Genomic DNA, 27,605 nt, shown 5'->3' on the forward strand with positions numbered 1-27,605 from the left:
AACCCTGTTTTTAATCTAGACACATTAACAGCTGATCTAATAAATAGGATTGACCTGACCCCTGACATCAATTCAAATACACAACGGAATTATGAGTGAGAGTCTAGAAGTCGTCTTTCTGAACTAAACCCGTGTGAATGTATGTTAAGAATACAGGCTACTATTTTCTCAGTCATAAGACATTTTTATTGTTTCAATTTTAGTGACGCTAGCTGCACGGCTCTATGGCAACATAGGTCAGTCCTTAAACATCTACAGCTACTAAAAGGATTGCATGGTCCCCAGAGGATGAATCAGACTCGCTAATGTGGAAATTTCTGGAAAAAAAACATGATATATAATCAGCCTGGCTCTAAAAGTCAGTCAAGGAAAGCCCAGTAAGACGCATGTCCAGGGTCTGTGTGTGCTGTCAGAAAAGAAAGTAGGAATTATTTGACTATTGACAACTGGTGGCGTCTCTGTTCTGTCACATGACGCCGACGTCCAACAGACATTTGAATCGGGAGCGAGGGATTAATCAGTTTACTTCACTTTGATCCATCGTAATCGTGACATCATACAATTAGCTCAATACTTAAAAAAATACTATTGGTTTCATTTTAATTGTAATATTTTTTAATTTAACCATGTGTTCGATTGTGCTTATGTATGCAATTTGTCACTTACACACACATCTGAACATATACACATAATATGTAGAAAAAATAGAGAAACCACTGTGCCTTTATCTCAAGTGCAACAAATAACACTCTCTTACATCTAAATTGAATTTTACACAAAGTTTTTTTTGTGAAATAAATACACACTGCTCCTATTGCTAGTGTGTCCTACATTCAGAATATAATCTTTGTGACTTCAAATCAGAAGTGAAGCTTCGTAAAAGCTGCTGCTGTCCTCGCAGCCGTCAGGAGAACAACATGTACAAGGAGATCAAACGGGAACATAACTGCAGGAGTAGTATGATGCCTGGTACTTTTTACATCTTTACACAAACAGAGACACGTCATACAATCTAGAGCATAACTTCCAAACACCTCACTGGCTCACAAAACTATATATTACCATTATATAACCAGTATAAACAGAGCTTTACTGTAACTAAACTAACAAATGTGTTTTACAGTGTGACAGATTACGTGAGCATTATGCCGTAAACACTGATATTTAGATATTGTATTATTGGTCTCAAGTGTATTGATCAGACGCTCACTCACACAAACAACACACGTCACATTTTGACAGAGGTCCCGGAAAGCAAAGCACAACAGGCGAGACACGGCAACAAGTCACCTCACATTTGCAAATGTCTGAGCGCTGGTGAACGAAGTTACTCCAGAAGAGCACGGAGGAGAACTGTGAAAGCCTGGCGTGTTGCAGAAGTGTGCGGCCGGCCTACAGCAAACTGTCCAGGCTCTTCTCCACGCTCGCCTTCTCATCGGCCCCAGCGGGGGGGCAGTATCTGTCGTAGTTGTCCTTCAGGATGGTCACGACGTCATGGTGGCCGAAGTGCACGGCCTCGTCCATTGGTGTGTTGCCCCATCTGTGCAAAGAAAACCGGGGTTAGACATTTAAACGAGAAGTATTTGAAGTGATTTATAACTGGATTGTATTTAACACTATTAGTTATATACAAATAGACACAAGACAAACAGTATGTGGGAGAAGACTTTGTAGTTTTCTTTCCCTGGCCCGGGAATCACACCGGTCTTTAGTTTTTAATTTCTTTGTACTTTTTGCCAAAGATCACATTAAACAGGAAAATATGAACGAGTGACCTTTCTACTGGTTTACACCTGAACACACTGGTTATGATACTGATGGATGGAAATAGTTTAAAAGCTCTAAAGCTGCTCCACTGCAAACTGTTCATTACCAGACATGATCATCAGTTTCCTCCCTGCTGGGAGTGTAACTGTCCTCTGATGTCAAAACTAATAAAGCTTTAAGATGATATATTACATAGATTATATGTCTCAGTTCAAAGTGTCGATTTTCACAGTAAAACAGCAAGAACAAACACACGTGTCCTCGTGGAACGAACACAAAGAAATGAACCTGAAAGTATTTGCAATGGAGCGAAAAACAAACGATGGATGAGATGAAGATTATATTTCAAACAGGAGCAAAGAGAGGAGAGCGAGTCCAGACTCACCGGTCGATGGGAACTGGGTTCACTTTACAAGCCTCCAGCAGGAAGCGGACCACCTCTGTGTGCCCTGGATGTGGAGCGCACATGGGAAACATATCATTCTGTTAATATGTCAGTGTGATATTATGATGTTCCACACCTTTGTCTGAGTACATTTGTTTCTGTCTGGACCGTAAATTTGATTAGTTTCCCCTGGATGAGGTCATTTCTATAGTTCTGTGTGAAGATATCTGAAAAACTTGTTATAATATGATGTCACTTATTATATGGCATCAAACGGTGGGAAATAATTTTCTGATCAATACAAGCTTTAAATAGCTTCTCTATTATTTATCATATTTTATTATATTATTATTTTAAAAAGGTTTATCAGTGGAGACCACGTTACCTTCAGCTGATGCCACATGGAGGGCCGTCCTCGAGTCGTAGTCCCTCTGCTCCATGTCCATAGCTGACAGTGCAAACCTACACACACACACACACAACACAGACACACACCATGCACTGAATTAACATCCCAACGACCATTTTTAATAACATCCTACACAAAAACACACCTGATTCATTAACAAATACCACAGAGTCAGGTTGGGTGATCTGGAGCCACACTGCAGATTTTTCATTCTACCTTCACATAAGTTGTTTAGCAGGCTCCTCTTTCTACCACCTGAAGTCTATAACCCCCCCGAATCATCTCTGGCCAACGTAAACAAGTCAGTGAGCAGTGGTGAGTGTGTGAGCGGTTCACCTCCTCAGGGCAGACACGTCTCCAGTGTAGGCAGCGAACAGCAGGTTGATCACAGACTTGACCTGTGGACAGAGATGGAGACAGAGGCACAACATTTGAAGAAGGAGCAGACTCACACCACTAATGTCATTTTGTCATCCTCATCTCAGGGAGATTTCTTCTCATATGTTAATAATCCTAGATTTGAGATATATGTAACTCTGTGTGAGATCATTGACTCACACAGAGTTACATGATAATCAAATGAACTGCGCCTGTATGAAGAAGACAGGTCCCCGCTTCAGGTGGAACTTACCATCAAAAAGGAATCAATCAAAAAGAGTTTGTGAAGCGTAACAAGGTCGGACGTTGGACACGCACTTCTGGGTGAAAGTAGTTTGATTTGGTTTTCAAGGAGTTGGATTAGGATCCACGACGCTAAATCCCACAAATCGTGGACACTCAGGGATGGAAACTGTTGGATACAACGACCTATAAGCTGCACGTGAAAGAATCTCGTAAGATAAAGCACAGGCGACCTCAGAAGGACCACGGAGTATTTGACACACTGGTTTAGAGGTTAAATTGGTGTATTCCTGCATAATGTGGCACCAAAGTTATCATCAGCGTTGTCAATTAATCTACAGATAAGTTATGATTAACTAGTTATTGATCTGTTGATTGATTAGTCTATAAAATACCAGAACATGGTCACATATGTCACACACGTTCCATTTGCTGTCATGGAGGTGGATTGTTGGAACGTTGATCCAAAACAAAATGACTTAATGATTAATCCCTGATCTTCTATTGCTGAACATTCCCCGACTGGAGGATGTGAGCAATGAACAAGAGAAAAAGCCCAAAACAATAAATACATAAAAATGTCTCTTTGTTTTTTTAGTAGTGTCACTGGACTAAAGCTGGCAAGAAATATATATATTTATTATTTCAGCCCTTGTGGCGAATGCAACATTTGAAATATGAAAAAACCCCCAGTTGCAACTGGAGCGCAGGAATAAAAGTAAAGACGTTAGTGTTTACGAGGGAAATAAGATGAACGCCTTCTAAATGCTGTAAAAGCTTAAAGAGCAACGTGTCTCCCTCTGAAAGTCTGGTCTCTGCTGCCCTCTACTGGTGAAACTTCTCAAAGAAATGACAGCAACAGGAAGGACCCAAGAATAAAACTACCACAGAGCATCACTTCACCTTCATCTGCCTCTAAAACAAGAGCTGCGGCTGAAATACAACTCAACACAACACACAAACTTCTATTTGTTTAGACGAGCTTCCAGCGCCAGTCTGTCTGTCAACACTAGAGACTGGTGTGGCGAGTTTAAACTCCTGGACTGCACAGACGGTCCCACGGTGTTTAAACCATCCTCATCTCTTCACCTAGCAGCTGTCTTTACGAACCAGGCTCAGTGACATGTAGGGGATCCTCCCACCGTTTGTGAACACCTTCTCTGTTCAGGGGAATCAGTGTATGTGAGTTTATATGACAACTAGGAGGAACTTAAAAATATGTTATTCTGAATATAAAACATTAAAGAAGTGTGTGACATGAATGTGTCTCTAGCGCATGAGGAAAATATTCCTGCACATCTTTGAGACGCAGGTCGTGAAACCACCTGAGACGTGTTTCGAACTGTGAACACGCTGCACAACTGGAAAGGTGTGTCGCCGACGGCAGTGGATGATCGTGTGGTACAACGTGAGGAACATCGGAAAAACTAAAACCTGAGCGATTGTTAACGAACCTTACAAAGTCATATTAAATGGCAGTATAGAGTTAAAGTATTTGCTTCAATGAACTTTATAATATGTCTTACGTAAAGTTGGCCTCAATACATAACTTAAAACACAGTGAGAATGTGCTGCTTAGCCCACTGTACAACAGAGAACCGTTTTTAAAATATGATTTTTGCATCGGATTCAACATAAGTGAATTATAAAGTGAGTTCCAAAGTATTTAATGTTCCATAGAGAGTATGTATACGAGTGTTTAAAGTATAATTATAATGTGGAACTTCTGTATTGACAGCTGCTGAATTCACGCTACTAACCAAGAGAGGGAGGACATCAAATGAGACCCTAAACACGGAAGAGGTGGTTGTGGTTCAAGAACAGTTGTGGGCACAGAGCAGGAGATGTTAGATACCACTGCTTTATTGGACTTTATACAAAAGGACACCAAGGCAACACATCACCGGCTTGTCTGCCCGTCCGTCACAACCAGAAAGAATTGTGAAGAATTAGCTCAGAGAAAGTGACGGAAGACGAGTTCTTATGTTTACGACGTCTTACGCTCCGGGCAGACAGGACAGTTCATGGGTTGATGAAGACTTTACTCAAAGAATTACAAGGATGTGGACACAAAAGAAATCAACACATAGAGAAGTTTGACAATCAGCAGTCATGAGCTTGGAACTGTAATGTTTCATCTACTGTAGGTATGGGAACGGCTTCGTATTGAACTCTGAATGGTTCCAATGTTACACATCTGTTAAATCTGTATTTTCTTAATCTCAACAATGGCAAAGTAATCTGGTTTAAAACCTATCTCATATTTGACCGTGACATTAGAGAACCTTACAATTCCAAGGTCACCATATTGCAATGGTAGTGTTTTTAAATGTAAATTCAAATGTCAAATCAAATTTATGTCCATGACACAAATCAACAAAGATAAAAGACAGAAATCAAAGCAATTTAAAACTGATTACATGGGATCAAAAAGACATTTAGCAAAAATCATAAAAATAAAAAAAAAATAAGCATGCAAGAGAAAGAATGAGAAAAAAAAACAAAAAAAAACAGGGAATATTACAAACATGAACTGAGCCGTGGAAATATGATGATTTCAATGGAAAATACTCAGACCAGCATTTAAAAGCCCGTCTGTGATGGGTTTGATTGCAGAGTAATAATCACATTTACAGGAGCAAATCCAGTGTGACTGATTTCAGACTTCAAGTAATACAGTTCATTGGCCCTTTTTTTTTTAACCAAGTAACAGCAGTTTGTCAGTTTGAGAGTGGAACAGATCAGATAAGCCACTCCTGCAAGAAGGTCAAGTCAGTCACATGTCAGCACCGGCCTGGTCCAGGTCGCGGAGACACGCGAGCAGTGTTTTGTGGTTCTGTGCCGGTGAGAGGAAACACCTTGTAGCAGCAAACAAACGACCACGTGCACACTGGTGCAAAAAATGAGAAGCTGCTTCCCTTCACTCACGTTTCTGACTGACTGACCCGAAACCCACAGGTCAGGAAACAAAAACACTAAAATCACATCTGAGGTTAAAACTGAGCTGACGCCACAAACAGTTGTTTCTGTCAGGAAAATAACTACATAGCTTTATTGTCATGGGGAAAATACACAAAGATTACACCTGGAATCCACTCGTCGTCCTGTTTTTGAGCACATTCACATCATTAGAGTATATTTGTACATTAAAAGTTGTAATCCTTAAGATGTTAGCGACAACAGTCTACGCTCCACTCCTCACTTTCACAGCCCTGTTTTATTATCCCCAATTTTGGTAAAGACACAACCCAGTTTCCTATTCTTCTCAATAAGAGCATAATGTGGGTGTGTACGTGTGCAACGGATACATGTACCTGTTCCTGTCTTGTAAATGTCAAGTCGCACCCATGATTGGCACTCTAAACAAAGACAGGAATATGTGGCACTACCTGATATTGCACCGCCTCCCTGCAGAGTGTTCACCCCAGACCGGGGGGGGGGGGCAACCGTCTGGCTAAAAAAAACTCAGCCCTCTCACAAAGTAAGCGGACAACACTGATGTGAAACACACACTCTAAATAACACATTCTCAACCCAAATGTCACAATATACACACACACACTCCTGACGGCTTTTTATAACCACGTGCTGCTGCCACATGATATGTCTGCTGCCCCTGTGGGGGGTGGGGGGGTCACACCCATACATATGACATATAACTTATTAAGGTAGTAGATTTGTTTTCCGTACATGGAGGCCTCCCTCCATGTAACGATGTCTCTTATCATCCAGCTGTATTTTGTAAAAGCAGAATAAAAACCTGGCTATCACGGTGCACAGCCAAGGAAGCAGCATTCTAACTACAGCAGGATAAAAGCCACCGTCAGAAATGTTGTCAAATAAATAGTTTCCAATATGACACAAATCTTAAGGATTATAACTTGAACAAATAAGGCCACTGTCCTACTTATACTAATTTCAGTGTTTTCATGAGTCCACTGCAAACCTCAACACAAACAACAAGATCCAACACGTGTCCAACAGACTCAACATATCGCGCACTGCAGAAAACACTGTAGGTGGAGGACAGAGGCTCCTGAATACCTACACACAATAACAGAAGTCCATTACCTTAAATAATATAACAATAAAAAGACTTCTACAACATGACGACACGAATAAAAGTAACCTGGGGCAGTACAGGCTCCAGCAGCTTAGAGCTCAAGTCAGCCCCAATGACAAACACCACACACACACACACACACACACACACACACACACACACACACCGACTGTACAGTTTCAACAAGGTCTGAAGAACAAGTAGATAAAAACTGCCCCCAGAACAGTCTCACCATAGAGGGACATCTAAGGCATCTGCTGACATGACATTCATGTGCAAGTGTTTCTACTTCCTGGAGGGGACGATATAAATTAGGAACGTCTGAAGTGTACATTCACCAAACATTCTGGTCTGCTGTTGACCATCATCACTCGGACCTGAAGCACACATTCATTTGCCTCTATGCACATTTAGAAGACATACATATGTTTTATTTAAGTCTAATTTAAAAATCATGATTTAAAAAAAAAAAAAGGACCTGAAAAGCTATTTTCTCATTCAGCTGTTTAGACACTTGGGGGGGAGGCAAGGAACACCCTTTGGTCGACGTATCAATCATGGCTTGTGGTTTTGTTTTCCAAACTAAGGCATCCTGATTAAACACAAGCATATTTTGCAAGTGCAAACATTCTGTGCTGGTTTTGGAATGCGGCCTAGATAAACACCGGTGTCACCTGCACACGGCGGCTGCTACGGCTGTGACGGGAGGTTGAACCAACACCTCGCCCCAAAAAAAAAAAATCACAGCTCCACTCAGTTCATGTATTTCTGAGTGTTTTCACAAACCATATTCAGAAAGGGCAGCCACACGCACAAACAATCAGGACAATCAAGTCCACCAAGTCTCCACAAAGAGCTCTCCGCAGCTTTTGGGTTGAGCAAACCTGTTTTTGCTTGTGTATTGTACCAACACCCAAGATAAATAAACAAACTGAAGCCCGACTCAACAAGAACAACATGACACACAATATGCACGTCCTGTAGCCTCACTGTGAATGTGGCAACTTTTGGGTCGACCAATCCCATTAGATAAAAAAAAAAAAAACGTAAATCAATACCTATTGGCTGTAAATAAAAGTGGGAGTGTCCCGTGAAAAATCTGCAACAACCAATTAAAAGAGCAGCCTTCAGGACCCACATTCTCTTCCCATTGGCCGGCGCCCCCCCCCCGCACCAGGAAGTATATGTATTTAGACAGAAATTAACCAAATTCAATTTGTGTGATTCTGTGAACTAATCTTTCTTATGAACTGATTCCAATGATTCAGTTCACCGAGAACAAGTGACACCACTAACTTAATCCCTTCAGATTTCAAAGCTGATTTATTTATTTTTTTAATTTAAAATGAGAAACTTAGCTGAGGCACTCACGCCCATACGTTCACAGCTAACTGAGATTAACAGGATTCTCCTTTGACCTATAGCGTTCCATTAGTAGTCCAACAAACATTTAAACATTTTGATCATCACCTACAGTACATCGCAATCTGTACAAGTGCTTATCACTAGATTGTTAGGCCTGAGTGTGAGCTACAGTAAGCAGTCATTTAAAGAAAGTAGTCTGAATGCATGTATGAATATTATGAGTCTATACATTCAAACAGTCATATCAACCCTTAACCTATATTTTAAATAGATTATGTCAGATAAAAAGCAGGAATAAAAAGGGGGGTGAGTTGAAACACAAGCACAACCTGCAGGATGTACATCAGCTCCTACGCACTAAGGCAACGAGCAGGTGGAGGCTACGAGTTCGTGTGGAATTCAGAATAAACAAACAGTGACTCATCCCATTCCCCCATCATAAACACAAACAAAAGAAACGTCCCCGTCGGTCCACACAGTAACTCCTTCACAAGCAATAAATAATCCTCTACAATTTAAGTTATTTATAAATATTAAAAGGGCCAGGAAAGATGGTGATGTTGCTGCGAGAGAGGTGGGGAGAGAGGTGGGGCGAGGTGGGGGTGGGCGGGACAAGTGGGTCTCCTCTTTGCTTTTGAGTCACTCGGTGACAGTGTCCATTCTATAGACTACAGTGGTGGAGCTGTCCTGGTGCGACTCAGTGGGAGACACCTTTTTCCAAAGAGGGGCTTTCAGAGCGAGCTCTTGTTGAAGGCTCTCGTAATCCAGGGGTCCGAAGATGTGCTGCTGTTTCAATCGACACGAATAACAAATTAGTCTCACTCTTCCTGAGGGTGTGTGTGTGTGGTATTTATGTGGTTTGCATATTTTGAAAGACCCGAGCGAAAAAAACCAAAACTGTTTTCATCTGCATGGGTCTCTGTCAAACTCAGCTGATGCACCAACGTGAGAGGTCGAAAATCACATTAATTGTTTTATAACAATTTGATTTTAAAGTTTGCTTCTTATGCCAGCTGCTTAGTGTACAGTACAGTATCCCTCAACTTTAAAAAAGGACCCGACAAGAAGGCAATGTTCATTATGAGTTTGTCTAAAAACACACCTGCCTGGGGACGTCCACAAGAATTTAAAAAAAAAGAGGCCGCAAAGACAGAGAATGAGGACAGAAGGTTACGGATGTTGTCCTGTTTTATGTTTCGTCTGAAGCTATGTGTTTTTCCCTATGTATAGTATAGAGTTAAATATATGCAAGTGTTCAGTCACAGCTACGCATCAGTGGTAAGCTCAGCACCCCCCACATTCTTGGAGAAGGTATATCGCACTGATCTTTCTGGTGGGAGAAATAGGAGCCATCCCCCTTGTTGTGCGTCCTTACCTGCAGGTCCCCTCCTTCTCTGCGAGGGTCGTGCTTCTTGGCACAGTGTCTCAGGTTGTCGTAGTTGTGGAAGTTGAAAAGCTCCACAAGGTCCTGGAATGGAAACAATCACAGATGCGTCAGAAAGATAAGTGCAGAAATTTACTTTACACTATTTAGAGTTGACGTTTTTTTTATGTATTTACGTAAAATGTATTTACATCAGTAAAAGCCTATCACATAAAATAGATCTATATTTTGAAAGGAAACCTCTCATTGGACCTTTAAGTTTTGTAAATCAAGACGTAACAGAAAGATTCTGGGTCTTGTTAAACACTGACGTGTGTATTTGAGAGACTGTGTCATTTGAAATGCAAAACAACTTGTTTCTAATATGGTAGTATATTATGGTATGGTAAGATATATACAAAGCGTATTACATTACACATACAGACAAATACAAGTCTGTACATCTTGATGAAAAGCTGCACGATGGATACCAACAAAACAATTTAAGCTCCAATAAAACACTCTACTATGCTACTGGAATTATATTTTAGCTGTGGTGTTTGATGAATGAATAAATAATATATTTGGCCCATGTATTCTTCAAGTACACGCTGTGATCCGATGTCTTTACAGTGCATACCGTGCAGAACTGTATTCCTCTGACTGAGTTGCCCAGCTTGTCTAGTGGAGGCGACCAGCACATAATGCCCATGACGTTGGGCACGACCAGCAGGATCCCCCCTGATACTCCAGACTTGGCAGGCAGACCGACCTGCAGCAGGGAAAACGGATGTGTTACATAACAGGAGAGCAGGTGTGTGTATCTGCCGGATCAGCAAGACAACAATATGGTGCTGATGAAACCCCCCCCCCCTGTATGTGTGTTGTGTTTTAGACCTACACCATGATCGGTTCATCTAAATGTGCTGCAGATCCTGTCTCTGATGTTATTGGTTGTCAAGGTTAATTCATTACTTCACTATATGATAATATCAATAAATATCCCAGTATAATTTCCATCAATTTATCAAACTTCCATTATACATCTATAAAATGCTTATACATTGTGCAAGTTCAGTGAGGACGTGTATAACACGTAAATGGTTTTAATGATCTGCCTAAGTTTGTAAAATGAAGTGTTTGTCATTCTCTGCTCATGAAGAAGAGTGACAGACAGACAGACAGACAGACAGACAGACAGACAGACAGACAGACAGACAGACAGACAGACAGACAGACACAGAACTCGATCAGCTCTCGTTTGCCATCTTGTGCAATTGTGTCTTCTACTCACATGGAATGCAAACTGCCCAGAGAAGTCGTACATGCCGCAGGAGTGCATCAGACTCAGGGTGTTCCTCACTGCCTCGGGGCTCAGGACACGCTCTCCTGTGATTGGGCAGATGCCACCGTTAGCCAGGGTGGCTGCCATGACGCTGGCGCTCTCACAGGTCACCTCAATGGAACACAGCTGGGGGTTCACACAAAGGACAACGCACATCAGTACAACCCGTTTGGTGGTGGAGGTATATATATATAAACAGAATATTCTGCCATGAAAAGTGATTCTATGAAAGTAGTACTAGTGATCCACTCACTTGGAAGTACAGGTCCAGTACAGTGGTCATGTCAACCCCCTCTGGGAAACACTGCAGAGGAAACACAACAGTTACAAACACAAAGCACAAAGATGAACTACAACTAGAAACAAACACATTTTTGTTAAGGAACCTCTGGTTTGTGAAAGAAATCGAATAAAAAGGCCTATTATACGTTTTTTTTAGAGTCAAACTTGTTCCACAGACGGTAAATGTGAAGTAAATGAAGAATATGAGTTGAAGAAACATTAAATGGCTTCAATTTCAACACCATTCGATACCTATGATCCGGCAGTAATGACTTGAAAACCTTGTTTGAAAACCAGAGATGCAGGAATTCAATCTGCAGTCATCAGTGTAAGATTAGAGCAGGTCTCGATCCCACATGTGACTCCTCCGCCCTCAAACTAATCTGAAAGTGTCATCTTAACTAATGAACTGCTCTGTATGAGTAATTCCATTTAATGATTTAATAGCAGTTTCATTTTGTTTTGCTCTTCAGCTGTTTGTGGCAGAGAAATACGCAGAGTTATTCATGACTCATCCCGGGTCAAACCTTTTTTTCTTTCAGGTAGTAGCCAATGGCGAAGTTCCTGTCTCCTGACTCACGCTCTGACTGGAATCTGCCACGGAGAGAGAGCAGAGCACACCCATTACATAGAGGAAGCATTAATACTGTCAGGGTGTGTGTGTGTGTGTGTGTGTGTGTGTGTGTGTGTGTGTGTGTGTTTGCACTTGTGTGTTGGAATTCCATCACCCCCTGCTCTCATGTGTACAGTACAACAGCTCGTGATATCATGTGATGTAACAGGACAGTAACATGAGGCTGGTCTTTTCCCAGGAACATTGATAGAACATGTTGTCATCATAAATCATGCACATGCACGTGACCTTTACAGCAAAGACGTTTAACATCGACCTGCTTTAAGTCGTCTGCAAACAAATGACAACTCCTGCTGTGAGCCTCATTCAACAGTAAGGACTGGAAAACTGCTTTTAAGAACAGGAATAGATATCATGCTTGATCTCTAGCTTCTGCTGGTAGGGTCAGGAGTCAAATACCAGCTGGAGTTCATGTGTGTAAATGTAGAAATGTGTAATCTATAAGTAGACGGTGTAATAGAGGCTTAGGAAACGTCAACAACAATTTAAACTGCTCTCTGTTCCGGGGTCAACACAGATTTTCACATTTCACAGTTTGTGCCTACAGCCTGTGCTTGAGTGACAGCTCTATCACTGTCATGTAGCTTTGCTGCATCTGTCACGGGTGAACAACAAACTTCTTTATCATATTCTAACTGGTTCATGAATTTGGTAATTCCATTTTGTGCTTGACGTGGATTCAGGACAAGCCACGTGATGTGTTTATGCGTCTCTTTTGTTTAGGCTGTATGACAAGGCTGGTGTTCGGGAGCACATTAATGAGATTACAGTACATAAGGTTTTCTGCTCCTCTTTATGTGGTCGGCTGCTGAGTGAGAGAGGGGACATACAAACTTTGAAACTTACGTGGCATTGCTGAAACCCACATATTCATTTCCTGCCATCTTTTTCAGAAAGTTCATGACCTGGAGAGAAAGAAGTGGGAGAGTTAGGAAAAGATGATCAACATGGGTTCATAGTAAGAAGGAAAACTGTTAGTGGACTTGTTAGTGGCCTGTGTGGTGTCAAATTTAAAATCGACAATAGCAGTGAACCCATTCCATACAACATACCAATTGTAAACAATATACATGTTTGATTTTCTTTAGAAACGATGACCAAAATATCTACTAGCTGCTTTGCTCACTTGACTAAATTAACGTTTTTATTTTCTTGTGTGAGCCGTTTCATACTCAACTTTTTTTTTTACCCTTTTGATTGCATCATCCAGGCACTTAATAATTGTCAGAGTGAACGTATTTGGACACTCAAAATAGCAAGTGTGACCTTTGAGATAGACAAATTAGAGCAAGTGTTACCAATGCTGCTGACAAATAATGTTTATAATGAGTATAATTTGTTTTCCTGTGTGAACAAACTGAAAAACCTGCTGAAACTGAAAAAATGTGTGTTTGATTTAGGACTAGGCCACAGCGAATGAACTTAGACTCTTAACGGCAAAAGTTTAGAAAAGAAAACAATAGAGCTTTAGTCAGCACAAGAACATAATGTGTTTACCATGAATATGTATATATATTACTGGTCCCTTTCACAAAGCAAATTACTTCCAACTTCAGTGTTAACACAGGTCTGACTTCGTATACTTACATAGTCAAACTTTTCTGCGTTGCCTTCACTTTGCTGAGGACAGAACAAAAGATTGTGCAGTTAGCTCCTTCCATTCATCTGGAAACGATCCAGAGGACAAGCACAGCATCACAAAGGTAACACTAGAATGAGAACACTACTGCTGACAAATTAAAACTACAGAATTAGAAGATGTGAATAGATTTTATTACGAATAAAATCATGAGCTTAGCCAAGGAATTATACAGGTAAAAAAATATTAATAAGATTGGCTTGCAAATAGGTTATAAGAGGGACATCTTTTGGAGTGAAAGGGGGGGGTTTAGTAGACATGTCGTGCATTACCAGATTAGCCAGTTAAGGAAAACATGTCTGACCATTACATCTCACTGATTCCAATTATCAGTTTCACGATTGTTTTTCGTATGTAAGAGTGAAAATTCAAATGCACCTATCGAAAAAATAAATATGCAACAGCCTTAAATGTGTGTGTGTGTGTGTTTACTTATAGTATGACTGTGAATAGATGTTGGTGTTTGCAGGTAAGTTTGTATTATGGGTTACCATAATGCAGGTGTGCGTGTGTGTGCGTGTGTGTTTCAGGATATACATCAAACTTTAGGTCAACACGAGTCATCTGTGCAACGAGTCTGTTGGCCAAAACAATGGGGAAGGAGGGAGAAGAGGGAGGAATAGTCTTCCTCTGAAAATATGACTCACAGCTTGTAGCTCAGTGTATATTAAATCAAGTCACAAGCCAGATGATGCTGCATATCCCACAAAGAAAAACACAGCAACAGAAAAAATGGACACGCATGCACACTTTGAGTGCTATAGCATTTGACACTAGTTCAAAAATAATGAACTATTCATGTTGTGGATGGTTTTTTAACTTTACATTTAAAAAAAAGGGCTAATGCTTCATGTGTGACTGACGCACATTTCAAGTTGTACACTTTACTGTGCAGAAGAAAAAAAAAACAGGCGACACTGATGGAGGTGTTAAAGAGTCACTAAAATGGGGTTTTCTACAGAGCTGATTGGAGGAGAAAGAGAGAAGGGGTAGGATCAGGGGGATAGGGGGGGTGGAATGCGAGGAGATAGATATGGAAAAGGAAGAAAAAATTACCAACGTCATTTGACCTGCAGCAGCAGTCATTATTTCCCACAGTTCCTAAGTCTGGAAAATATGCAACAACATACAAAAAACAGCAACAACATGTAGCCTTCAAGCACCATGTAACAACAGTTTGGGGCAACCATCCCATTCCCACCGAGGTCAACATGAGGCAACCTGACCAATAGCTTCACATTTGTGCTTCAATAAAGAAACATTATAATAATAATAATAATAATAATAACACATTGACAGTGATGAGCGGATGTGGACACAGACACACATCTTAAGATCTGTTCTGGGTGCGATTCATGCTGCTCAAATGTTTACTATATGTGATTAGTAAAAATTACCTGAACATACACTTCTCCACATGCTGCCACTTGTCTATGTTACAGAAAAACGTGTATAGAATAGGAACTAAGGGTGGAGGACCTAGAAAGTAACATTAATGTTTAGTAGGAAGAGTGTTAAGAATGTTTAGTGACTTTTCTTTGGCCTGAAATATCTGGATTTTCAGCTGCTTAATGCTCGACTGTGTCCTCAGTTAGTCACTAACTCTGTCTTGCTGCTGTTTGGTGCTGTAGCGCATAAAGGTTCTTTGGTGCCGGATAAAAAAACGTAGTTGATGAGAATCAAGAGAGCGAAGTACAACAGTAAAGATGGGGGCAGAAGATCCTAAATGTGCTTAAAGCAACACTAAATTGTTATGTAGATCTGAGGGAAGCTGCATTGGTCATATGACACTATGATGCAACCTTTAAAAGTACATCAAAATGAAACTTTGGCTGTAATATATATAAAAAAAAGGGTATTTTCTTAAAGGAGCCATTTAAGCAGCCAACTTATTAACTGCTCTCTGTGATCACTTTTGTGAAGTTTATCATTTACAAGAATGTCCTTCCTCATTTGTTTGACAACTGGCTGATCGGCTGTGAAACCTGGACGGAGGATTTTGTAATTTCAGATTTACAGAAACAGAAAGTTGAGTCGTTGACAGCAACGGAACTAAAGCAAAACAAAGTAAATCACAGGGAGAAGCAACAGTTGCCTTCTAAACACCTTTAGTTACAGAGCAGATCAAAATGCTGCCAGGACAAACCAGATGTTTGGGTTATACACAGATGTGGAGAGTTTTTAATGCTGGTAAGAAACGCTCGGAGTCGAGGCCCAATGTTTCCTCAAGCTGACTTTTTCTCAATTATAGTGCGTATTTATGCTGCAGCACTTACAATACAGAGAGTAATAATTCTCCTTTGTGTCCCAAATATTAAAAGTGGACAACTGTTTGTGTCTGACTGCCTGCGGGGACGAGAGGGACCATTTGACACAGTATCGTCTTCCGGTCAAGTCCCTGAGTGCATTAATACGACCAATATATGTTTAGTGAGACACTACAAGACAAAAGGGCTTCACAAGGTTATTAGTCCTTCAATGGATTATTCATTAATCTCTTGCTCCACCAGAATAGATTCTGCAGCACGACAGAAAGGTAACTTGTAGCAGTTCAGTTAAAAATTAACTTTAGTGGAAGCAACTTCGGAAACAACCGCGTGGTCATCTTTGTTTTAGATGCACAATTAAAGAACGATTTACTCATCTGGCCCCTTGTTGGAATTTAGAGAACAACCTCCACTTACTAATTCAACTGTCTCAAAGAATTTGAATTTCCCTGTCACCAGAAACTACTTGGTCAAGAAAATAGAGCAAACTCAACTCAGGTTAAATAAGCTTGTGTTTGCAAAGTGTTAAATGCATAAAAAGCACCAAACAAAAAGTTTTAAAAAGAAAATGATTTCAGCAACACATGAAAACTGAAAAACACACAGGTCCCACATCCTGAGACTTGTATCAGAGCTGATCTGTTTACAATCTAATAGGTACAAGGCATAGTCATGCTTCTACATACTGTTCATACACTGTACATACATGGCAGAGTTTTAACACCATCTACAGTTTAACTACTCTGAATACTTCCTCGCTAAAGATTGCATAGTCTCATGCCAAATGAAAATGAATAATCATACCTCCAAGCTTTGATTATTATTTCTTTTGTCAAACTATTCAGTTCAAAATCCTCCAAAAGGTCACCTCCAGAGGAAAAGCTGGAGTCAAAACCCAGTCCAATGGATTTTACAATTTTGCAGCACTTAACAGAAAATGTGTCAGTAATTTGTTCTTTTATAAAGTAAGAAGACGCTAATTTGAGATAATAAATAAAAAGGTGTGAGGGAACAGAGCTGGCACAGAGTAACGGTGTTTACAGACAGCTCTTGTGCGCGTGTGCATGTGTGCGAGTGCAAATAATTCACTGCTAGCGTTGGTTACGGTGCGTGAGGAGATCGAGAATTACAATTGTGACCTCACTTCTGTCTTCACCCCGAGTTACCGAAAAGAAGTCCAAACTGCTGCTGGTGTGCGTGCACCTGCATTTGACTGGCTCCCTGTGCGGGTTATTTTCAGCAGGGTCAGTGACAATGTGCGTACTTCTCAGGCTTAGTGCCCTTCAGGAAGGATTAGCACAAGTCTTAATCACCACAACAAGACACACACGGGCAGTGGACTCAGGTTGTGACCTGGAAATACTTCAAGCGAAGTCAAGAGTCATAAATATCTGGACACACAAAAAAAAAAAAAAGTCTACAGCCTATTGAAGCTGTGACCACAAAATAACTTTGACGGTATAATTTTGGACAGTGGTTTGGACAGGATGTTAAATCAGAAAAATCCTTTAGTAAGTTTCATTCCATTCAAACAAATGTAGGTTAATTACCTTGATCTGCAAGCCTTATCTACTACCAATATTTACAGTGTGTTAACCTTAATGCTATCTTCACAATAAAACAGCTCATTGATACCCACCATTCCAGGAATTGAAGACACACAAATGACACACACACACACACACACTGGAAATTAGTAACACACATGAAGGGAAACAGAGTGGTGTTGCTTTTACCTTTATCAGTGACGTACAAACGATAGCTCCAGCATTCACCATGGGGTTGTGAGGCTTATCTGCAAAACAAGAGGTGGAGTTAACACTCTGCACAGGATCAAAGTGTAAACGTTGAGTCGTTTTTATGTCTATACACAGATCAAACAGCAACAATCAAATACACACATTGACTCGAGATATTACAGATTATATCCTAATAATGCAATTTGTAGCAGTGGTGTTTGCTGTGTGCTGTAAACAGAGCTTTGGCATTTACAGAGGCTCTGTAACAAATCCTGTGGTGTGTTTCAACAAGAGAAGATATTGCTGTTTTTCTAGCTCGACTGGATTCATGTTTATCTGGGTTCATTGATCAGCTACCGAGGAGACGAGGTCGTTTATTAACCTGAAAATGTGGACAAAGTGAAATCTTACAATCCAGTTAATCATTGGTCAGTCATTGATGTTATGGGACTTAGCAGCACTGGGCCGACTTAACGACGAGATCCCTCCTCCCTCTCAAGTTCAAGTTCAACTACAACATCTCCTCTGACAAACCTGGAGCAACTTTGACCCCGACGATTGCTTCATGTCATAACAGAATGTCCCATAAATATGTCAATATTACTGCAAGTAATCATACTGCATAATCCATGTGCTGTGCAGCCATGTTCAGGTTAAGCCTACCACATTTATTTTTACATTGCTGATTAAAAAAACCAAAAAAAAAACCTTTCTACTAATCTGACTCACTCCCCTGGCAGCTCAGTCACAGCTGCTCACAGTTTCTCTCCCTCTCTTCTCCGATGCTAGAGCTAGGCAGTGGATGAGCACTATCTGAATGAAGCTTATAGCTTATAGCAATATCCACATTTTCTAAGATTAAGACTTGAAGTCACGGAACAGATGCAAACAAATGTGAAGCATTATGGGGATGGTGATATTGTAGGTTGTAAGTAGCAGTTACCAACAATTGTTATTGACACCAAATTCCTAAACACAGCCCTCTGTTGACCAGGCACCGGACACATTCTGTTGTCAAGGTTCATCAGGTCAACGTTTCGAGGAAAACGGTGTACGAGCTGATAAAGTTTTCAACGGGAAGAAGTAACAATGAAGACAAGGAAAAGTCTGGCGTCTCACCATCATCATCCAGGAAGAGCTTATTGAAGCGCAGGCCACTGGGCTCCTTCCCGATGAAACCGTGCACGTACTCTGTGCCATGGTCGTGGACAGCAACAGCGTATTTCAGAGGCTTGACACAGGACTGCAGACAGAAAGGGAGCTTGGTGTCTCCCACTGTGTGTCTGCAAAAGACAAAAGATAGGTTATCCCCCGCAGCCAAAGCAGCTGCAGCGTCTCTGATGATAAAACAAAACAGTCCGAGTGAGGACGTATCAAGGAGATTGACATGATAAGGCAGAGTGATGGAGGAGTGTTCATGGAAAACAATCAACTACACTGTTTGTTCAGTGCTAATCTTATCTTTATGACTTCCTCTGTAACCCTCACATAACAATTATACAGGCCCATGGAATTTTACAGCTACGCATCAGAGAACAGGCTGATCCAAACACATGTTGACATCACTACACTACATATGAGATAAGTGTCTCCTGGTGTTCTGTCTTTATTAGGAAATACAGGATGGTTTACACACCTGTACAGTGGCTAGAACACTGAATTTAGGGGAATAATAATTTGTTATTAAGTCAGTATTATGTATTGTCTCACCTCTGTCCATCCACTGTGCAAAGAGAGACTGCCCACAGGTCAGGGCTGAATTTGGCAAGCTGTGGAATGTAGTCTGCGACCTGAAAGAGAGGCGAGGTGGTTGAGAGAGCGTCAGCGCAGCACTGGTCTGCCTCACACTGCTGACGTCTGCTGAGACTCGCGTTTCAGAGGAAAGCTAATAACACTGACACAAAACACAATGACAAGACCGACAGAGGTCAACTCTTCATCTGAGGGTTTGAAAGGAAAAAGCCTCCGTTAGATGCTTTGTGTCTTCCACCTCTGCACAGCCGATACGCAGTTTGCTGACTGGAAGAGTACAATGATTAAGATATTTCTATTTTATGATGCATTTTTGTGCGTACCCTCTGTTATAACTAAAGTTGTTAAAAGAAAACAGACAAAAAAAACCACTGCAGTGTGTAAGTGGAGTTGGATTTCCTCTGAACCGTGGTTCTCCTTTCCTAACTCCTTAAGGCTTCTCCTTCCCATCTTTCCTTGACCCTGTGACGTATTCCATGGAGGTCAAGGAACGGTGGTTAGGAAAGGAGATTAATTGGACTTTCAGAACGCAGCCACTGATCTACACCTTTGACACGAGCTGAATGCAGATTGATGGACATGAATGAGCTAAATAATGCTTATGATGCACTGGCAGAGAAAAAACAAAAGAGTCGCGGATCTAAGGACACACCTGTCCTTCATTGAGGTTTTTGGCAGTCTCATACAGCTCATCAATAAGGGAGGTGAAGGACTGGAAGTCTGGGATGACGAACTTCTTGCGGAAGGCCTGAGTGAGCAGGACAATGTTGCTCTGGACACACCTGATGAACAAACCACAAATAGCATGCAAAAATATTGTGACTGCATGCAGATACAGGAAGAGTTTGTCAACCGAGATTGCAAGCCTGAAGTCTGACAAACTTCTATGAATGTTATTAGGGATGCATAACGAAAGCTGCGTCATCGTAAAATATTCATCATGTGACCACATAGCATAGTATTAGTATTAGTATGTTCAGATTTTAGTTTACTAAAATGTTACGGCCGTAGATGCCTCTTCTCCTGTGTCTCTAAGCCTTTTTTAGCGTTCGCGTGTGGATCACCGGGGACATTTAGGCTTAAAACACTGTGTAAATGACCTCGTTTCGAGTAGAATTTGAATGTCGGGGCTTACGGACTGCAACGCTGTTTAACCCTGAAACTCCAAAAGTGTCTTCTATGTGTGTGGCACCGCTTTTTCACTTTAAAAGTGATTACATATCTTGGGAACACCTGGAGAGGGACACGTGGAAAGCTCTGCTTCGCCTGCTGCTACTGCAGCTCAACCCTGAATTAGCAGAAGCTAGGGGAGCGATGGACGGGGCATATTATTGAAACTTGATTCATAACTAGCCACTAGTGTTTCTGACGTCACCACAAGTAGGTGGCATCTGGTACATCTTCTTTCACATACATCGATATAATTCTTGAAATAGAGGGATCACATTCATCGAGTTTCCTGTACAAATCACACAAAAGATGCTGTTTGATGAATATTTTTTTTGCATTGACGCAACATGCAAATTACATACTTCAGTATGTTTGAATTTTGCACTTTCAAAAATATAGTCATCAAACTTCAAGTTGAAGTGAGCACATGTACTTGGTAAATGTGATAAAATGCCACCATGGTGGGTGCATACGATGGAGTTAAAACTTTGTCACGGGACGAGACTTACTTCTTGAAGAGGTGCCTGTCCAGAGTTACGCCATCTGATGTGTTCCTTAGAGTTTCTTTGAGGGTGTCCATACATTCCTTCAGCCGGGGATCTCCAGTGCGAAGCCCTGTCGTCTTAAGTGCCTAAATTAAGCAAATTAAAGTAAGTATATATGTCAGTATAAATAAGCTTATTATGGAAAATGTAGGATCAACTCTGACAAGAAGCTGCACCATTCAAAGGATTAGCAACGCCCTCCTTAATGACCTTGTGTTAATAAACTTTCTGAACAAATTATCATTTCCATAGAAGAAAGTGTGTTCAGCTGTTGAATGAGTCACACGTTTATTCTAAAGTTATAAAGCAATTGGACCTTTAAAAAAACAGTCTAATTACGTTATTGTTTTATGCTTTAATTTTCAGAAACATGAAATCATTTAATTCAGGAACAAGGTGAAATTTTGAGACATTCTAAAACTTTTGCCTGGTTCTGTCGGGTAACAATCAAAAACAAAGACACATGCTTGTGTAGTTCAGTGGTATTTGGCCAGAAAGTGTTCATGAATGTACTTAATGAATGAACCACAAAACTGAAGTGAAACTTACTGTGAGAAATTTATGAGCGGGAATCGTCTCTTGACCATCTGCGACTGTGTAGAAGAGCAAATCCTCCAGACTGGGCAGGATGCCTGCATTTCTTTTTCTAGGTTAGAGAAGTGGTAGAGAGACACAGGTGTAAGACAGAGCACCTCCAGCACAGTGACGCAACCTCAGCTAAAAGCACTTTGCTTAAAGTAACTACAGAGCATTCGCAGCCGAGAGTAAACAAAGTAGAGGAGAAGGAAAAAGCTAATTAAAGTAACAGCAGTATTACTCTTTAGCAAGAGCCACAATTGAGCCCATTCCCATCTGTCCTGCCAGAGTAAACACGCTTATCTGTAGCTGCTGATAGTCTTATCACGTTAGTGAGGTATTTCAGTGACACATACTGGAAATATGTTATCCAAGTGTAAGCATTAGCCCCAGAGAGGTGTGTGTGTGTGTACAATGAAGAGGTCAAAGCCTTCATTATGCATGAACAAACTAATTACCTTCCTGTTGACAGGCCTCCCTTGTGGGCACTGTTACGTTTCTATAAATCATGGACCAGAAGCTAATCAGGTTAAAAAACATTGGGATTAGTAGAATTAGTAGATCGACACCCTGATCAGAATTAATCAATATCGACTACAGTGAATAAAGATACACCGACTACAGAACACAATAAGTTTAAATGCAGATTTCAACCAACAGCTGTGCTTTTGAGGCGTACACCTGCCAAATGTCCCAGACATGCAGGCATAGCTACATTAAGTCAAAGAGTTGTCCCGGGCTTTGTTCACTGGTTTCACTGCAGTTTTAGCAGAAACTGTTGGGCTCTATTACCACTGCATGATTCACTGAGTGTTGGGAAAGGCCGGTTTAACAGTTTTTGCTCCCACCAAGTTATGGGCCAAAATAAAAGGATAAGAACAGGATGAAGCGTTACACAGATAGCACCAAATTATTTAGAAAATCTTTTCATCACAGCCAATAAATACCACAATCAGTAAAGGCAGGTTGGTGCATATTACTGGTGAAGCATTTCTGATATTTTGATAACATACACGCAGTGCCGCCCAACTACGTGTCAACTCAGAGTCTGGAGCCGTGTTAGACTGGGCCTAAATTCCAGGAATTCCCTCGTCTTTCCCCTGCCCAGCCCTCTGCCGCTCTTGGATTAATAAAGCCAACATCACAGCTAGTTCACACACTGGCCATGACACTGCAGCAAGATCGGCAGAACAGAGCACTGTTCAGATTCTGTTTTTCAAATCAGGGTTGGATTGTTTTTACACCCCTGTTGTTTGAAGATCTCATGGACGGAGCAGGCAGCAGTTGCTGGAAAGTTGCTTTATGGAAAATGTTGTATTTTCACAAGTAGCCACATGTTGCCCCTGTGGGTATAAGAAAGCCAGGAAAAGGTTTTCCATGCCACCTTCCTGCTTATCAGACCAAAGTCCTTTTCCTTCCATAACTAGCAGTAACCCTGCACATTCACAGTCTTATCCCAACATCCTAGATTGTGCATTACATTAAATAAATAAGAGTGCAACCCATTGAATCAAATTTCCATGTAAAGCCAAACTCTAATCTTCCCACGGCAGACTTGTAATTCTGCACATTGGCCACATTAGACAAACTCCAGGATTCAGTCGGCACCTCCTTCCCGGCTTCATCACCTCGTCCCTGCATCTCATTGGAACATCTGCTCCCCAGAGTAAACACTCCACATACAACCAAGGTAACAGCAGCTGAACATGAGCAAACAAACCAAGATCCACTAAAAATGCTGTCTGTCAGGCATGAGTAATTCAAAAGGGACAGTTCTTGGCCAAGCATCTGTTACTAAAAGAGCACTTCTATTCAGCAGAGTCAACAGGTACAACAGCTACACTACAGAGTCACAGGGCAACCAGCAAACTGCTGTGAACTGCATCACGGCTTATTAACATGTATGTTGAATACTAGATAGATAATTGTGTGGAGAATTTAGCTAAGACAAAATCATATCTACCTGTGCACCTCGATTAAAGAGGGTTTGCCAAAAGGGATTGTAAGTTATTAATGTTTGTGTCTATAGCAGGAGTGTGTTTGTGTTTTTACTTTCTGCTCTAAAACGTACAAAGGCCAGATGGTAGCACTTTGTGCAGACACTGCGAAACAATGAGGGAAATTAGGAAGTATTTGTTCGTAACACTTGCCATTGTTCTAAAGTAAACAGAGACGGCCAGAGGCTCTACCTCCACTAGTGTTGCGGTGGTGTAATTGCAGCGTGACTCACACACACACCTACGCACAACTATGTATGCTCACAACGCCGTTGGACCTACGGTGTAGCTTCAACGTAGACGCATGAATTGGTCACAAGGCTGTGAATTGGCAAGAACCGCCGATACGGAATGTATCAAAATACACGAGTCACGTGTATTTATGTCATGTACAATATGTCAGGATATACTCCTACACAATACGATATAATACATATTGCTAAATATAGCAACACTCTGCATATGTTTAATGAAAATGTAAAAAACAAATGTGTTTACTTTAATAATGGTTCACACTTGGAGGTCCTTAGATATCACACAATTTGAATGGTGAGAACATGAACTCAAGGGCTAATAGAACTCGACTGAAATAAGCATATGTGTCATTTTAAATTTGTGCGTCATCCAGCACAGATTTGTCTTTATTAATGTCACATCAGTAACTGTAAACCAGGTTTCATTTCAGTAAAATAACGTGTCTTTCACTTTCTGTTTGCCCCGTGTATCAAAACAGTCATTTGTGTGTTTTTGATATCTGTATTATGCTCACATCCACCCAAAGCTGCAACTGATAACATACATTCATATCTCAGGCTACATGATATCAAGTGAATTTCCCCGACGTGTCAAGTTCTATTGAATCTAATCTATGGGTGTGAACCAGTACAAAGACTGATTGATTTCAAAAACACTGTTCGTCTTGTGAATAGGAGTAATTCTGAAACCGAAACAGCGAAACAAAAGGTCAACAAACGTAATGGATACCCCAGATGTGCAGACGCAGCATGTTGAGCTCTCATTACTTGGCTAATGTAGCCAAACCCCCAGTTCGAGAAAGGGTTGGTACGTTGTTTCTAAAACACTTTGTTATTAAGCTCTTCACGTCCCAAGAGCTGTTAATAAATAAAGTGGTCAGAAAAAAAGCCAGTGTCTCTGGCCCTCGCAGGACTTTACTAAACATGGAAATTATTTAATTTGCATCAAGTGAAACGATTGGCTTGTGTACCAGCATGGCTGTTGCTAACCAACCCGCCTGTGTGCATCCTACCCGTCCTCTATATCTGTGCACGACCGGACTCTTAGCAGGCCACAGAGGTGGAGAGACACACACCACTGAAGCAGAGACGATTGACGAGAAGTTATCGAGCGAGTCACGGAAAGGTCGGCCTTCGTGCGTTTGTTTTGAGAGCGTAGCTTGGACAAGAGGGTTTTCAAAGTGTAGCCTGCTGATGCTAACTTTTAACACTAAAACACGTGTAAATCATGAAACTAATATTCTAATTTGAGATGGATAATAACCCTGTTATTGCAAGTGGAGAGTCGTTACACCACCACTTGTAAATTATCATCAGTAATCTGACAGAAACAACAGTCTCGTCACATGTATCAAGCTATAATCTGACCCATGGATTATGAAGCACAGGCCTAGTATTGATAACAGAAAGTTTCCAATCCAAGTGTCAGTGTCTGAACATGTGAACACGTCTATTATTGTTCAGGTAGGACAATGTACTTTGTTTATCTCTTTTATTTAACGTACATCAAGCTCGATGTACAGATGTTTATGTTGCACTGATCCATTGGGGTCTCTGATGCATGGGGAGCTGCAGGATCAGACGGACGCAGCATTCCGACTCAAAGCCATCATCTACTGCAAGAATTTGACCTGTTACATGGGGCCTCCACTCACTGGAACTTCTCAATATGTTGTGACAGTTTGGTGGGAGGTTCTTCTTTTCTCTGAATGGCCTCATTCGCCCGAATACTCATGATGCCCTTGACTGTGCTCTAAATCGATAGCTATTCCTGCAAGTACCTGGAACCTGCACAGGATCTGTTCCTTGGAAGTGTGGAAATTTAGCTATTCGGGTATTTGTCTGCAAAATGCTGGGGGTGGGACCTACGACAAAAACAACACGATATGCCACGTCTCATTGCGTTGTTGCGCGGTGTTATTAGAGGCTGGAAAACGTCTGACCCCGAGGGGACCCTGTCGATGTAAATGCTGTATTCCTTACAAAAGGGAGTAAACCCATCCTCCCAGTCCGTATGTCAACATCGTCCATGTCCTTGTGCATCCTCATTTCTAGGTCAGGAAGCCGCCCGGTAGTTTCCGCAGCACTGAGATCATGGAAACTCCTTCCAGAAGGAAACGCACAGTGCAGACAGCTAACTGCTGGCAGCAGGGAATACAGCCTGACGTGTAGACTGGCAGATGAGGATCACCTAAATGCTGGTGCTTCTCGGTACATTGCAAATATCAACAAACCGTTTGCATGGAAGAACCACATAAAAAACTACTGTGGATACGTTTGAGTTGAAAGTAAGTATTACGTTTGCAGTACTTTATTCTGTACTGTCACGTGAACCCAGTGACACCACACACACACACCAGTTCAGAGAGGATATTCAGTCTGGTTACTGTTGGTGGTGTGCGGGACACAGAGCAGACCGTCATTACTCCTCCACAGGCAGCCAGCTCTCCTTCACTGACAGTGGAAGGTCACGGAGGAAACCATTACAAGACAGTTTCTCCATTAATCATCCTTACCACCAGCAACAATGAGAGAAATCCAATATGCTTGTGGAGGTTTGCTTGTGGGATGTTTTAACCTTGCACCTCATCCCTGACCTGCATGTGTCACCTTCTAACTACTGACACCACTGATGTCTACAGGAACACGTTGACAACCTGGAGTCACCCGAGGAGGAACCCCGGTGAACTTTCATCAAGTTGCTGTGAAGAAGGAGAAGGAGTCTCGTGTTTGAAGCTTCACGGAACAAAGCCAGTGAACAAGCTGCTGCTGTTCGGCCATTAAGAGTTCGCTCACTGTACTGTACACACACGTGTGTCCGTGAGCACAACGTGTGTGTGTGTGTGTGTTGTTAACGTGCGTGTTGTGTTTGTTCACCAGCTATATCCTGCTATAACGTTCATATAACCACGTTACATCCGCTCTCGCCTGTATCACGCACTGTATATAAAAAGGGCCCTGTAGTGCGTCATAACTCGTCAAACCCGCACCAGCACGCCATGCCCCCAAGAAGAGAAAGTGCTGGAAAACCTTACTTCTCGGCTTCACCATCTTTCTTCAGCTGCTCGTCCACGTCCACGGCGCCCTCCGTCTTCACGCAGTACGAGCGGCGCTGGGCGGCGCAGGGCGCGGAGCGCAGCGCCGGCCGGTAGGCGGCGGCGCGGAGGACCTTCAGCCGGGAGGACGCAGCCCGGGCATCGGCGGATGCGGCGCCGGAGCAGCAGCGGCGGGTCGCGAGCCAGCTCCTTCCACCGCAGCCGGGCAGGGAACGCTTGAGGGCGGCTTCGGACAACTGCTTCAGCCCTGTGGAGAACCTGAAGTGTAACATCTCAATCCTGTGGAGCGGTGCGGGAGAAAGGTCGTGTTTCCAAAGACCGGGTTCGGCTGGAGAGACGACGGGTGGCTGCGCGGCGATGACTCACACGCGCCGGC

General features: G+C 41.8%; 1 protein-coding gene across 4 annotated transcripts; it reads right to left on the reverse strand.

The window, feature by feature from the left end:
• Positions 1–168: 168 nt before the first annotated feature.
• On the reverse strand, positions 169–27,605 carry glsb (glutaminase b). 4 transcript variants are annotated; one of them, XM_035174486.2, is made up of 18 exons: positions 27,209–27,603; positions 21,896–21,992; positions 21,311–21,432; positions 20,284–20,413; positions 19,590–19,669; positions 18,999–19,162; positions 17,877–17,935; positions 13,822–13,854; positions 13,081–13,139; positions 12,128–12,194; positions 11,572–11,622; positions 11,268–11,444; positions 10,614–10,745; positions 9,986–10,078; positions 2,898–2,959; positions 2,538–2,614; positions 2,153–2,216; positions 169–1,540 (listed from the first exon to the last, which is right to left on the reverse strand). In XM_035174486.2, the coding sequence occupies exons 1-18, from the start codon at positions 27,499–27,501 to the stop codon at positions 1,393–1,395; spliced, it is 1,908 nt and encodes a 635-aa protein (XP_035030377.1). In that variant the 5' UTR covers positions 27,502–27,603; the 3' UTR covers positions 169–1,392. The 4 variants fall into 4 exon arrangements, with proteins under 4 accessions (XP_035030377.1, XP_035030379.1, XP_035030380.1 ...); XM_035174487.2 differs by lacking the exons at positions 169–1,540; positions 2,153–2,216; positions 2,538–2,614; positions 2,898–2,959 and adding an exon at positions 8,387–9,396 and having other exon boundaries at positions 27,209–27,605; XM_035174488.2 differs by lacking the exons at positions 17,877–17,935; positions 18,999–19,162; positions 19,590–19,669; ... (2 more) ...; positions 21,896–21,992; positions 27,209–27,603 and adding an exon at positions 14,930–17,861.

Source organism: Hippoglossus stenolepis, chromosome 13, assembly GCF_022539355.2.
Source record: "Hippoglossus stenolepis isolate QCI-W04-F060 chromosome 13, HSTE1.2, whole genome shotgun sequence".
In the NCBI taxonomy this organism is placed as follows: Eukaryota; Metazoa; Chordata; class Actinopteri; order Pleuronectiformes; family Pleuronectidae; genus Hippoglossus; species Hippoglossus stenolepis.

Bases quoted from the DNA above. Each gene is read 5' to 3' on its own strand.
- glsb (XM_035174486.2), bottom strand. From the start codon at position 27,501: ATGTTACACTTCAGGTTCTCCACAGGGCTGAAGCAGTTGTCCGAAGCC. The intron at 20,414-21,310 runs GTAAGTCTCGTC...TTTGTTCATCAG, and splicing joins GACAGGCACCTCTTCAAGAA to GTGTGTCCAGAGCAACATTG. The intron at 11,445-11,571 runs GTGAGTGGATCA...GTGAACCCCCAG, and splicing joins TACTGGACCTGTACTTCCAA to CTGTGTTCCATTGAGGTGAC.